This window comes from Delphinus delphis, chromosome 1 (genome assembly GCF_949987515.2).
Source record: "Delphinus delphis chromosome 1, mDelDel1.2, whole genome shotgun sequence".
Lineage (NCBI taxonomy): Eukaryota > Metazoa > Chordata > Mammalia > Artiodactyla > Delphinidae > Delphinus > Delphinus delphis.
The window spans coordinates 160,086,864-160,100,784 of NC_082683.1; the positions used below are offsets into that span (position 1 = coordinate 160,086,864).

The following is a 13,921-nucleotide window of genomic DNA, read 5'->3' on the forward strand; positions in this document are numbered from 1 at the left end:
GGACACCGAGGCGGTGGAGGCGGGGCCTACGACAGAAGGCGGGCCCCAGACTCAGTGTCCACCCTACACCTGGCTCCGCAGCCACCCCCTTGGACAACGTGCTTCGAAAATAAAAAAAAAGGGGGGGGGTTCGGCGCGGGAAGTGCTCTCAGCCGTCAGAAGGTTTTCGTGAGCTCTCTCTTTGCGTAGCTCCCTACAACCTTCGGGAGAGCGAAAAGATACGACGCCTGGGGCAGTCAGAGCTATGCAGGACCCACAACGGGGCGGAGGATGGGCCGCCGCCTGCTGCCACCAGCCCCGCAAGCACACAGGCCTCGCGAGCCAGGGCAGCCAGCAGCAGCAACGCGGGACCCACCCCAGAGGAGAAGGAGGAGGCGTACTGGCGCCGCCGGCAAAAGGCGGTGTGGGCGGGGCCTTGGCGCAGCGGTGCGCGCGGGCCTTCGGGAACGCGGCGCGCAGGCAGCGGAGACCGCAGCGGCCGCGGAGGAGGCGGTTGCTGCGCCGGGTCCTGGGGTCGCTGCTTGAGGCGCAGGCGCCGTGGACTCAGCCCATCCTGGTCCTTGCATCGCCGTGGGCTCGTAATGGCGACCCAGCAGAGGCCTTTCCACCTGGTGGTGTTCGGCGCCTCTGGCTTTACCGGCCAGTTCGTGACCGAAGAGGTGGCCCGGGAGCAGATGTCCCCGGAGCGGAGCTCCCGCCTGCCCTGGGCTGTGGCTGGCCGTTCTCGGGAGAAGCTGCAGCGAGTCCTGGAGAGGGCTGCCATGAAACTGGGTAAAGGGGGCGACTGGGACGGGGCCCCGGGACCCCGGTCTCGGCCCCACCGCCGCGGCTCTCATCCCCAAGCCCCCTTCTCCCGGCTGAGGGGTTTCAGTCGCCTGAAATGAGAGGTTCTCTCCCTGGGTGCCCCTCGAGCTCCCCAACCCTGTTAGCGGCCAGGAGGAGGAGCACGGGGCTCCTGATAACGTCAGAGCTTCGTTCCGTTCCATAAACAAAAAAGAGAGAGAGACATCCCCCCCGCCCCTTGAATTTCTCCCATAGTTAGGGAATCCCCACTGGCGAAATAGGAACTTTAGTTTTTCCTTTCTCTGTTCCGTCCCCTTCTAGAGCGGGGGGGAGGGGGGGCGGGTAACCTGGTGGGCCTGGAAGTCTCTTGATGTTTGATCGGGTACAAAAGTAGAGCACTGGTTTCTTCAGGATGGTTTGTGCTCTCCCTTTGCCTTGTGTTTTGGAGATGGGAGAGGAAGCTTAGGAGTTTTACGGAGAACGTTGCTGTGGCTTTACTTTTTAATTTAATTTTTACTTGTAAGCATTCTCCAGCAGTCGCACTCTTCATCCAGAAAGTTTTCTTGGTGTTTTTGTTTCGGCAGTTTACTTACTCTTTCGGCATTCATTCAGCCTGTTTTTATTGAGTGGTCTTTTTAATATCAGGTGCTAGTGTAAATGCTGGAGATACAGATGTGGCGGAGAGAGACACACACACACACGCAGAGACCCTACCCATGTTCCCCGTGGTGAGAACATCTAAGTTAGGAGTCAGTCGCCTTTAACTTTGGCTGTCAGTTTTCCACCCTACTGCCCTGTCATACAGACAGATAGCACCTATTAGAGTTTCGGGCATACTTTGTTCTTCACCTTCACCTTCATCTCACATAATTCCACACAGATCCCTGTTTATGGAACCTGTTTTGTTTGTGGTTGGTACAGAAGATACCATGTAGGCTGGACTCTCCTACAGCTCTCCTGCTGCCACTCCCAAGTACAGAATCTTGACCAAAAAGCTTTTTGGTCTTTCTTTACTTTTCCAAGAGAAATACTTCCACGACTAAAATATATGCTCCCCTTTCTTCTTTTCTGTTCAACGAGACTGTACAGGTATAGCCTAGTTGCCTAACATTTGTAGTGCCCAGATCAGGTTATTGCAGGAAATACACCTTGAGCCATGAAACCTGCGTTACTCTATTGATTCAGTTTATTCCAGTTATTTCCTTATTATGAACTTGAGTGTTCTTCGCTAGACAGTTTTTTACTTCAGTCCTCTTTTGTTTCATTATGTTGATGTTAACTCCCCTCCTCATAATTTTATCATATGTAGTTGTTTAATCGTTGATGAGAAACTGCTTTTATAGTATAATAGTATAATTCTTCCTGGAGAGGAGGTCAGGAAAATCGTCTTCTATCTGAAAACTTGTAAAATTGGCGTTTTGCATAGAGTTGTCATTTACACATTCCTTATCTTAGATTTTCTTTTAAAGATTAGTAATGTGTTTTATTAACTCTTAGTTTTAACTCCATTTTCCTCATAGTCTTTTCCGTATTTTTAATTACCTGGTTAAACACAGTTTTATCTTTTGTTTGAGAGGGAGAATCAGCTTTTAGTATATTTAGTAAATTTGCCGTCAGTGGTTATTATGAAAAGAAGGGCTGGGTGATCTAATACTGTATCGGGATTTGCTTAAAACAATTTATTTCTTATTTTAGGAAGGCCGACACTGTCATCTGAAGTTGGAATAATAATTTGTGATATCACTAATCCAGCCTCACTTGATGAAATGGCTAAACAGGCAACAGTTGTCCTCAACTGTGTAGGACCAGTAAGTAATCTGCCCTTCTCTGAATCAGAACAAACAATCTATTCATTTCTAGCAGAATCTGGTATTTTATATTCCAGAGAAACATAAGGGCAGGGGACAGAAGAATTGATTCAGGGCCTTAACCCCATATGGGGAGTTTTTACTTCTCATGAGAAGCAAATGGATATGACCAAAGTCTCCTGAGAGAGAGAGTGACACTAGACTCCAGGAATGTGTGCTGGTTTATTTAGTGGTTACAGCTATAATTGCCAAACTTTTTTTTGTGCTGCATGTCCCTTAACTAAAAAAGGTTGAGCATGTACCCATAATTTACTTTTTATTTGTTTTTAAATTACACTTTGTATTACTGTACCAGTACATATGTTAGTGCATGTACAAAGAAAGATATTAAAAAAAGATTCATTCATTTATTCAATAAATGTTTACTGAGTGTTTATTATATGTACACTGAACTAGTCTACGGACATAATGGTGAATAAAACAGAAAACCCGTCATGGAGCTTACAGTCCAGTGGGGAGACAGAAAAATAATGTTATAATAGTAAGTGACAGGTGCTTTGAAGAAAAATAAAACAGGGAAGGGAGATAAAAAGATTGGCACACCAGTCTCTATTAGATGGATGGTCAGGGAAGGTCTCTGTGAGGAACTGAAATTTGCATAGGGACCTGAATGCAGTGAGGGAGTAAATCCTGTGAGTATTTGAGGAGAGGGTGTTCCAGGAAAGAGCAAATCCAAAGGTCCTGAGATGAGCATGTGCTTGGCCTGACTGAGGGATGTGAGAGAGGCCAGCGTGGTTGAGCGTGAGCAGGGCAGAGAGGTGGGGAGTTAGATTGGAGAGGTACCTAGAACTAGGTGGTTAGGTCTGCAAGGTCAAGATCAGGGTTTGGGTTTCCTTCTAAATATGAAAGAGCCATTGAATGGTTAAAAACAAGGGCATGATTTGATTTACGTATTTGAAGTTCTTTGGCTTCTGAGAGGAAAAATAGATGGTAGGGAACCAACAGTGGAATGGGCCAAGCAAGCCAATCACAGGGTAGGAGTGTTGGAGGTGGTGAGAAGTGGTTGAAAGCGGATATTTTGAAAGGAGAACCTCTAGCTGCTGCTATTGGACTGGATGTGAAAGAGACACTTGTGGTCTGTGTAACAGGGTGAATGTTGGTGACATTTATGGATCTGAGGAAGCTTTCTCAATTGTCAAAACATTTGAAAACTAAGCATCTAGAAAATTGTTGATAATTTCATCAAATGAAACCAGAAAGGTTTTTGATTGTCACCAAATGAAATGTATTTCTATTGTTTATTTCAATTTATTTCATTAACTAGTTTAGAATGTGGTCTGTGGTTCGTTGCTTGAATCACTGTCTTATATACATCCTCAGCCAGCTTGTCCCTCCCTCCGAAGTACTCTGGAGAAACCCCACCCCTGGTTATTCCAGCTCGCTGCTTACTCTACCTGAACATGTATAACCCAGTCTGGCTGGAGAAAAATGCATCCTGATGCTGACTAGTCCCACTTTAAATATGTGGTTACAAACCTCACATGCAGCCTCAGTCCCTCCAGCAATTCTAATCTATTTTCCTAGGCTGTTTTCTCTCCTACTCACTGAAGCAGCAGTTTTATAACTTCTTTTTTCTCATACTTTTAGCATCCCACCCCTTTCTTCCTTTTTCCTCACTCTTACCTCGTGATTTTCTTCCTTCCTTCCTTCTTTCCTTTCTCCCTCCCTCCCTTCCTTTCTTTCTTTCCTTTTTTTTTTTTTTTTTAAACTATGAACATACAGGCTGTCAGAAGAGAATTTATACCACCAGATCTTCGTATCTGCATTGTGTCCTGACTCTGCCTTATCTCCTTTTACAGGGAAAAACTACCCCTGCTTCTCATGGACACGGTACTCAAAGACTTTATATTTACAGGTTTACAGTTACACATATTCTTATTCTCATCAAATTTTGCCTCTTGATTGGATTATTTATCTCAACATACAAGTATGGGATTATATCTCCCATTTAAAGAAAAACTTCTCTGAATTCTGCATGCTCTTCTAACTACTCCCATTTTTCTGTGCCCCTTTTTAGCAAAACTTGAAAGAGTTTGCCTTACTTACTGTCTCCACTCCCTCACCTCCTCCTCTATCTAGTCTTGTCAGGCTTTTATCCGTACTCCTTAAATGAAACTACTCTGCCAGCATCCCCGTCCTGTCAAATCCAATCATCAGTTCTCCGTCCTCATCTTAATCAGACCTCTCAGCATTTGTGACAGTCGATCACTTTTTCCTTTCTTCAGTTGGTATGTGAATTCTTGCCCTCTCCTAGTTTTCTTTTTCTCTACCAGCTTTGTCTCAGTCTCCTCTGCTGGATCTTTTTATCCTCCTGTGAATGCCAGAGGTCTCAGAGCTTAAGCCTTAGAGACTCTTTTCTGTTTATATTCCCTGGACCATTTTTTAATATTATTATTATTGTGGTAAAATATACATAACATGAAATTTAGCATTTTAACCATTTTTAAGTATACACTTCAATGACATTAAGTACATTCACAATCTTATATAACTGTCACCTCTTTATTTCCAGAACGTTTTCACCATCCCAAACAGAAACTGTAACTGGGCCAGTACTTTTTAAACTTTGTGAAATCAGTTCAGTAGTTTAAGACTAGGCATTGAAAAGAAAAACCAGATAGACTGAAATAGAAAATAGGGTGAATTACGCGTAATACAGGTACGTACTGGTTCATGAAGCTTTTGTGTCAGATATATTTGTGTGTGGAGCTACTATGTGAAATGAATTTCTTAGGGTGGGTTGTAGTCAGAAAGAATTGAAAGCCATGGCTTTCAATACCATCTGTTTCCTGATGATGCCTACATTAATTTATTTCCACTGAGGAACTACCCCTTAAACTCCAGACTGGTGGATCGAATTACCTTCTCAGTGCTTCCAGTTGGATGGTTTATAGGCATCTCTAGCTTTTTGACCCCAAAACATGCTCCTTCCTAAGCTCTACTTGGAAGGTCGTTTTCACTTTGTAATATGGATTATACTCCCAGGGGTAGACTCCAGTTTACCAGTTTGGGTGTCATAATTTGTTTCTTTGAAGGTATTTTTTTTACCCATTTCTCTATTTTGTGAGGGTCTCTTTAATGAGAGCTAAATGATAGCTGTAAAACTAGTCAGGCATATGTAAACAAGTATTATGTCAAAATATACAGAAAATGACTGAATCAGTACTTTTAAGCATTATTCTTTATTGTCTCCTGTGCTAGGAAGTGGAGGGGGAGAAACTGCTGTTGAGAGAAAGATGATGAATCTGATTTTGGATGTGTTGAAACTGAGGTGTCTGCTAGATATTTTTGAATTAAGACAGGAAATGCGTACTATATAGTGGAATTATTTTCTTAAGCAAGTGAGGAAGTCAGGGTGAAGAGGAAATAGAGGAGAGGAAAAGAAGCCAAAGTGAAATTCATTTTGCCCCATGTCCTGAGCTCTTGCGGGTCCTGAAGTTTATAACAGAAGCCACAGATGAGGCAGCCTCATCAGTGAGCAGCTCTGGAGATAGGAGTTGGACGTCATCAGTATACATGTTGTAGTAGAAATCCAGAAAGTTGGTGAGATTTTCCAGGGAGAATGTCTAGGGAGGTGATTCTCCACCTCTAACGTACGTAAGAGTCACCAGTGAGGCTCATTTAAAATGCAGGTTACTGCAGTCTACCCCAGAAAACTTATTACTGGAGGGAGTTGGGGTGGGACTGAGTAACCAGCATGTTTAACGAGCGACCCAGCTGATTCTGACCCAGGTGAACTACGGGACAACTTGAGGTATTCGGGGGTAAAATAACCAAGAGGCCAAGGAAATTGCTAAGTGAGTTTCAAATGGATATGTGTAAAAATTACCCAAGATGATCCATTGGGTACAGAAAGAAAATAGAGCTTTGACTTGTACTCATTTTAATTTCAACTCTATGTCCATTTTATATATGTTTAAAGTGTATATTTTATTAGTATAGTAGTCCATATATGTCATTTGTAAATAAATTCATACAATTTAGTAGATGATGGATTTAGAATGTGAACTTGGGTCCTGCTGCCTTGAAAGCCCTTGTTTGTTCTGTTGTACTACGTTGCCTCAGAAGTTAAGTGCTTTCAGTAATTTTGCATGGTTGATAAATAGCAGGGATGAACTAGAACTTAAACACACTTTTCTAGTCCTGTAATTCCAGTGTCATTTGCTGTTTTTAAGAAGGGGGAGGAGGATGTGGAGATGAGGCTGTGGAGTCAGGTAGAGAGGAGCCTAAGTGACCCACTTGAAAAGGGCAATCCCTGTAGTGCTCTGTCTTTTCTTTTAAGTGTCCGTTTACCTGTTTCTTGAAGGCTAGAAGAAGCAGACCATCTCCTATCTCCATCTTTTGCTGTGAGGAATGAGAGGAGCAGAGGAGTTTATGCTTCCATTTACCCTTCCCTCACAAAGGGAAAATTCGTCATGCTTCCTTTGAAATGGGACTGACTCTGATGTATTAACTGTTATATAAAATTTTTTTAATTTTAATTCCTTGAGTTTGAGCAACAAATAGTTTGGGAGATCCAAAATCATACAGGCTCAGAATAGCTACTTTGTACAATATTAAACTTATCCCCTTCAACCCTCTTTGTCCTTTCTTTATTTTGCTAATGCTGCCATTAGTTGTTGGTCCCCATGTCCAGCTAATCAGGAAGTGCAGTCATTTCTGTCTTTTAAGTATATCTCACTCTTAGTATATCCTTCCGCTTCCTTAGTTTTGTCCTTCATTTCTTACCTGCCGTGAGTTTTGTTTTCCAATACCACAGGCAGAGTGATATGTCTGTGTTATAAACGTTCCACCACTGTCCTGTTTAAAATACTCTAGGAGGGCTCAGCAATGCAGAAAAGATAAAGTTCAGTCTTGATAACATGGCACTCAGGGTCGTTCCTGATCTGGCCCAAGTGTTTCTTTCCAGACTCATCTCTTACCACTTCCCTCTCAACTACTCTGTGCTTCAGGTATCCTGAGCATCACCCTTTTTTACACTTTTACATATAATTTTTCCATTATTTGGATTTTCTTTTTCCTGGCAAATCCTTACTGTTCTTCAGAATTCAACTCAAATGAGTCACTTCTTTTATAAAACTTTGGACTTTGTCTTCAGTTAGGGGTAATTCCATCATGCTTTTATTTACACTGTGAGAGTCAGTAAATTGCAGTTACATTGTTTTCTCATTTTCTCATTAGGCTACTTAACTAATATTTGATTTCTTAATAGTGAAGACTGTACTTCCAACACTCAGTGGTATTCCTTCATTTAAGCTTGCTAAGTAAGAGTAAACTGTTGGTTTTCTTTATTCTCCCAGTACCGATTTTATGGAGAACCTGTAGTAAAAGCATGTGTTGAAAATGGAACTAGCTGTATTGACATCTGTGGAGAACCTCAGGTATGTAAAATGGAAAAGAAGGAACAAAATTAACAATACAACTTTCTGTTAAAGTGAAAAATATTTAGTGTAATTTTGCAGACAGATTTTAGAAGGTGATGACTCTGTAGCATTTAGAGATGGTATTTCATTGAAAGCTTGAAGGAGAGCATGATGGTAAGGTCTTAGCTTCAGTTTTCTTGAATTTTTCTTCCCTACATCCTAATTTCTTCCATGGCCTTTGTGTATAGGATGTGTTGATTTTTATTGCTACTGCATGCTGTAAACAGAATTAATTAAAATAAAACTTGCTCAGAGTCATGCAACCATTAAGTAGGAAAACTAGGACTTGCATTGGGGTTTGCCTGAATTAACACTGCAGGAAGTGGAGTGTTAATAAGCACTGAGCTACACTAGCTCCTTTATAACTGTAACCTCATATGTCCCTATAGTCTCTGCTGAGTACCATCATCAGTGTGCTGGTATATACATACTTAGAGCTTATCAGTTGGCGATGTATATTGGAAAGTGTTAAGAAAGTGTAAATTACCAAGACTGATAAAAGAAGAGGTAGGAAATATGAATGTAAAAGAAACTATTCCTATCTTATTTAAAATATTCTAGAGCAGAGAAAATGGTGGAAAGCTGCTAAGTTATCTTATAAAGTACCACGAACGTGGCATCAAAACCTAGTAATGAGCCAGAATATATATAAGTCAAAAATACAGATTTAAATACAAATTTAAAATGGGCAAAGGGAAGAAAAGAGGCAAATCACCTGTGCAGAATTCCACATAATTCACATAACTACTGTGCCCTTGAGGAGGGGGAGCTTCACTCCTCCCTCTTTATGTGTGGGCTGCACAGTCACTGCCTTCCAGTGAGTACAGTATGGAAGCGGCGGCGGGGGGGGGCGGGGGGAGAAGAACTTTACAGTGGAGACACCAGACAAATGCCGCCTCAGCCAGGTGTTCAGGGTCAACATCACCAGTGAGAAATTATGTTGATAGTATGCACTCTTCTTTTTTTAAATGATTTACAATATTGTGTTAGTTTCAGATGTACAGCAAAGTGTTTCAGCTATATGTATATATATTTTCAGATCTTTTTCCATTATAGGGTATTACAAGATACTGAATATAGTTCCCTGTGCTGTACAGTAAATCCTTGTTGTTTATCTATTTTATACATAGTGGCGTGTATCTTTTAATCCCATACTCCTAATTTATCCATCTCTCCCTCCCTCCCACTTTGGTAACCATAAGTTTATTTTCTGTGTCTGTGAGATAGTATGTACTCTTGATATGACATCAGGAAATGGCACTTTACCCCGTCTTCCTCCCCAAAACCTGTAACTCTAGTGTAGTCATGAGAAAATCATGCGACAATTTCCAATAGAGGGGCATTCTACAAAGTACCTGACCACTGCTGTAAAGGTCATCAAAACCCAGGAAAGTCTGAGAAACCATCACAGCCAGCGGAGCCTAAGGAGACATGACAACTAAATGTAGTATGGTATCCTGAATGGGATCCTGGACAGAAGAAGGACATTAGATAAAAACTGAGGAAACCTGAACAAAATAGGGACTTTAGTTAGTGATAATGTATCAGTATTGGTTCATTAATTATAATAAATGTTAATGTAAAAGATGTAATGATAAGGTTAACTGAGTGAAGAGTACCTAGGAACTCTCTAGTACTCAATTTTTTTCTGTAAATCTAGAACTGTTTTTTAAAAAAAACAGGCAAAGAATTTGAACAGACATTATCCCGTTCTTGTGTTCCCTCCTTTCCTACCACTCTTTCTACTTACATATGTGCACAGATATATGTTTGTAATGATGTTCATCTGGAAGATGTGATTCGGGGTAACTTTTTTTTGTTTTCTTTGTATTTTTCTATATTAATTTTTCATAATAGGTATTGCTTTTGCATTTAAAAGTCATTCTAAAAAATGAATTAAGTCAGATCTGCATACCTCTCACACCACCTGGAACATAGTAGGTATGTTTGCTGAGTAAGTGCCAGCTATTTGGCAGTTAATATTTTGCTGCAGAGCCATCTTGGTTAGCATTTTCACAGTTTAATTGCTTTGTTTTTAAAGGTAAATCATTTAATTTTGGTCTAGATGTTTCTCCGTAGCTCTGATTCAGATCTTTTGTCTTGAATCTTTAGTTTCTGGAACTAATGTATTGGAAGTATCATGAGAAAGCTGCAGAAAAAGGGGCTTATATCATTGGAAGCAGTGGCTTTGACTCCATTCCAGCAGATCTGGGAGTAATATATACCAGAAATAAAATGAATGGTAATTATTGATCAAGAAGCAATAATGGAATTTAAAATAGAGGTGTTTCATGTTTGTAATTGTGGTGAACTAAAATCTTCTTGAGAAAAGAAACAACTATTAATGGGTAGTATTAAAACACATACTTTGTTTTTAATATAGCTGTACTTGTTAGAAAATGATATTGATACTATTGTTTTTTGAGGTATGGATAATACTATAAGTGTTCTAAAGGAAGGAATTCTCCATTAGAATTTAGTTGTGGTTATAGCTATAAAATTTCTGGAAAAAATTTTTGGCAGGCATTATAAATTCAAACTTGCTTTGTTTAGGAATTAATACATCTTAAAGTATAATTTATACACATACTATAATTGGAAAGTTTTAATTTTTTTTAATGAACAAAGCTAGAAAGTATTGAACAAGCTTTTTGACATCTTTTTTAGCTCATTTATAAAATGGAGACAATAAGAATGGAAAATAATCACTATTATAGTAAAACAGTGGAATGTTATACATACATAAAAAATGCCCTTTATAAAAATGACCTGAAGCAAATAAGTCCAGTTCTATATAAACCATTCTAGAGCTTAAAATTATGGAAAGTGTTCCAGTTTATATTAGAACGGTAACTCTGAGACCAAAGCTCAACAAAGGTAATACGCATGCCTGCCATTTATTGATTTTAGATTTTAGAAATTGAGGAATAGAATACTTTCTTAACACAGTGAATGTCAGAAAGCAGTAGGCAACATCATACTTAATGATGAAATGCTGGAACCATTCCCAATAAAGAGAAGGGCATGAATTGAACATCTTTAAAATATATATTTAGTCTTCAACCCATGGATTTGGTATATTTCCATTTATTAAAAAACGTACTAAAAAAATCTCCATTTACTGAAAAAGTTTAGAGTATTTTTATGGTGGTCCTACGTGTTTCTTATTGAGGTTATTCTTAAATATTTAATAGTTGTTATTTTGAATAGGTCCTTTTTTATTTTTAAGGGAGAAATATTACTTTAAGATTTATTTTAGAACTTTTTTTCAGTCACTGAAACCTAGGAGTCAGCATTTAACAAATACCCCAGCTAATTGTTGATTCAGGTGGCTCACATTGCATTACATACTGCCTTAGGCGATACATGTTCTTTCTGTGCACAGGGTTAGATCAAAGAGTCATGTATCCAGGCCACTTTCTCTTAACAACTCTCAGAATCCTCTCCAGTGAGTTAGAATTTAATGATCTATTCTTGGTTTTTGACAGTGTTAGATAAGTGATATTTATGTGGCTTTAGTTCTTTTCTGCTGTAACATCATTGTAGATGGTGTGGTTATTTGTTACCTTGCTCATTGTCAACTTTCTAAGGCCCCATGCTTTAATTTTCTCTTGGAATTAAAACTAGGAATACTGTCTCTTAACAAATTGGTATATTTTATCAGATTTTGAGAATTAGCTAGCCCGTTATGTTTTTCTTTTGTCTTACTGCTCTCGATAAGCTCAAAGATTAATTAAATACTTAACCACTATACGTATGTATTAGTCCTCATGGTTAATATAATTGATTTCTCCCCTTTTTTCTGGCCTTGGTTTTCTACTTTGTTTTTACTCATTATATTTTTATTTCATTTAAATAGCCTTACTTTAAGTATTTAATAAGCCATCACAAAGGCCCATTTTGGTAGGGTTTCTGTATATTCATTTTAAGTCACTACTAATGAGTCTTCTTGAAAGCTTTCATATTGGAAAATAGAATAATTCCCATAGATGTAGTTTTTTTTTTTTTTTTTTTTTTTTTTTTTTTTTTTGCTGTACGCGGGCCTCTCACTGTTGCGGCCTCTCCCGTTGCGGAGCACAGGCTCCGGACGCGCAGGCTCAGCAGCCATCGCTCACGGGCCCAGCCGCTCCGCGGCATGTGGGATCTTTCCAGACCGGGGCACAAACCTGTGTCCCCTGCATCGGCAGGCGGACTCTTAACCACTGCGCCACCAGGGAAGCCCATAGATGTAGTTTTGAGAACTGATGGCCTTCCAGAATCAGTGAGCTAAATTGTTGCCTTATTGGAAGAGATTTTTTGCAATGTCAGTTTGAATACTAGAAAAGATTTTGTGAGTACCAGCAGTTAATTTATACTAAACTACTATTTTTCTGATAATTTATCTGGCTTTAGCTGCTCCTTGAATCTGTTTACAATAACCTAATAATACTGTTATAGCACAGATTTTCCTGATTATATCAGCTGTAGGCCTAATAAAAATGTTCCCTAAATGAATAGGAATAGCTTATTATTACTTATCCTGGGTTAATAGATTTTTATTTGATTTTACTTTTACCATTTTCCTTCTCTTTTAGGTACATTGACGGCTGTGGAAAGTTTCCTGACTATACATTCAGGACCTGAGGTTAGTTTTTGTTTGTCACGTGTTTTCTTTGTTAATATTAAAAACATTTTGGAAATGATACTTGCCTGTTAAAAAGGTTTCAATTAATTAAATTGTATATACAGTTGTAATTTTTAGTGTATGAAAGTCACTGTTTAATTTTAAAAAGTAAAGATTGCTGTGAGTTATTTTGACTTAAAATAGAATTTGTTTAAAACTGCACAGTTCATTATTAGAATGAGTTACCATCATCCTAACACTAAAGATCTATCATTGTTATGTGATGAATGTTGTCAGCCTAGAAAATTATCACCTTAGTGCAAATCAGTGCATTTTTATTATGTGCCTAATTTGGAGTTAGGTGTTCTTGTGGCCATACAAGAAATGTATAATGTAAATGTAATCTTACTGAATTTATGGTCTATTTGGGAGCATAAGATAGTTGCATTTCTGGGAAAGAACCATGTTTTGTGGTAGTAGTTTTACTGCCAGTAGTGTCTAACACAATTCTCTGTCTATACTTGAGGCTTCATAAGTATTTATTCTCTTTAAAAAATACTCAGTATTTCACATATTGTGTAATACAAGTATATATAGTAGTGCAAGATAGTGTGACACATAAATGAACAACATGCAGACCCTTAAAGGGAATAATTTAGACGAGCAGGAGACAAAAATTGTTATTAAAGAGGTCAGATGAAATACTATAGGGTTCTGAGAATGGGGAGTTACATCTAGCCGGGAGGCCAGAGATCAAGGACTTTTTGGAGAAGTTGGGATATGGAATTTTAAAGGTTGGTGCTGAGGAGATGTGGATAAGGGAGAAAGGAAATAGTTTAATAAAGATGTAACTGTGGGATGGAGTGGAGCATGTTTAAGTAACGGTTTTATTTGTCTGGATTGTAGGTTCAGATGAATAAACATGAAGAACTATATAAAACTTGCTAAAATTTGTGGTTACAGATAATATCCACTAGAGTATCAGAATAAAGGGAAGTGACAGTGGGCCTGAGTAATTTGGGAATGCCTCATAGAAGTCTTATTAAGTTGAACCTTGAAAAGTGAATAGCATTTGGAAGGTGAGAGGCAGCAACCTAAACAAAGGCTCAGAAATGAGAAAGAAGGACATGCTTGGAGCTCTGGGGAACATGAGTTAGAAAGCCAACTCAACCTGGTTTAAACCAACAAAACAGAAAGGAATTTATTGATTCATGTAACCAAACATCTGCAAGTAAACAGTATGG

General features: G+C 39.2%; 1 protein-coding gene across 1 annotated transcript in view; it reads left to right on the forward strand.

Moving 5' to 3' along the window:
• The first annotated feature begins 244 nt into the window (after positions 1–244).
• Positions 245–13,921, forward strand: part of SCCPDH (saccharopine dehydrogenase (putative)) — a 40,718-nt gene continuing 27,041 nt past the window's right edge. Inside the window, 6 exon segments of the mRNA XM_059997126.1 lie at positions 245–547; positions 549–771; positions 2,479–2,591; positions 7,952–8,032; positions 10,187–10,316; positions 12,649–12,698. Of these exon segments, the coding sequence (XP_059853109.1) occupies positions 245–547; positions 549–771; positions 2,479–2,591; positions 7,952–8,032; positions 10,187–10,316; positions 12,649–12,698 (900 nt within the window).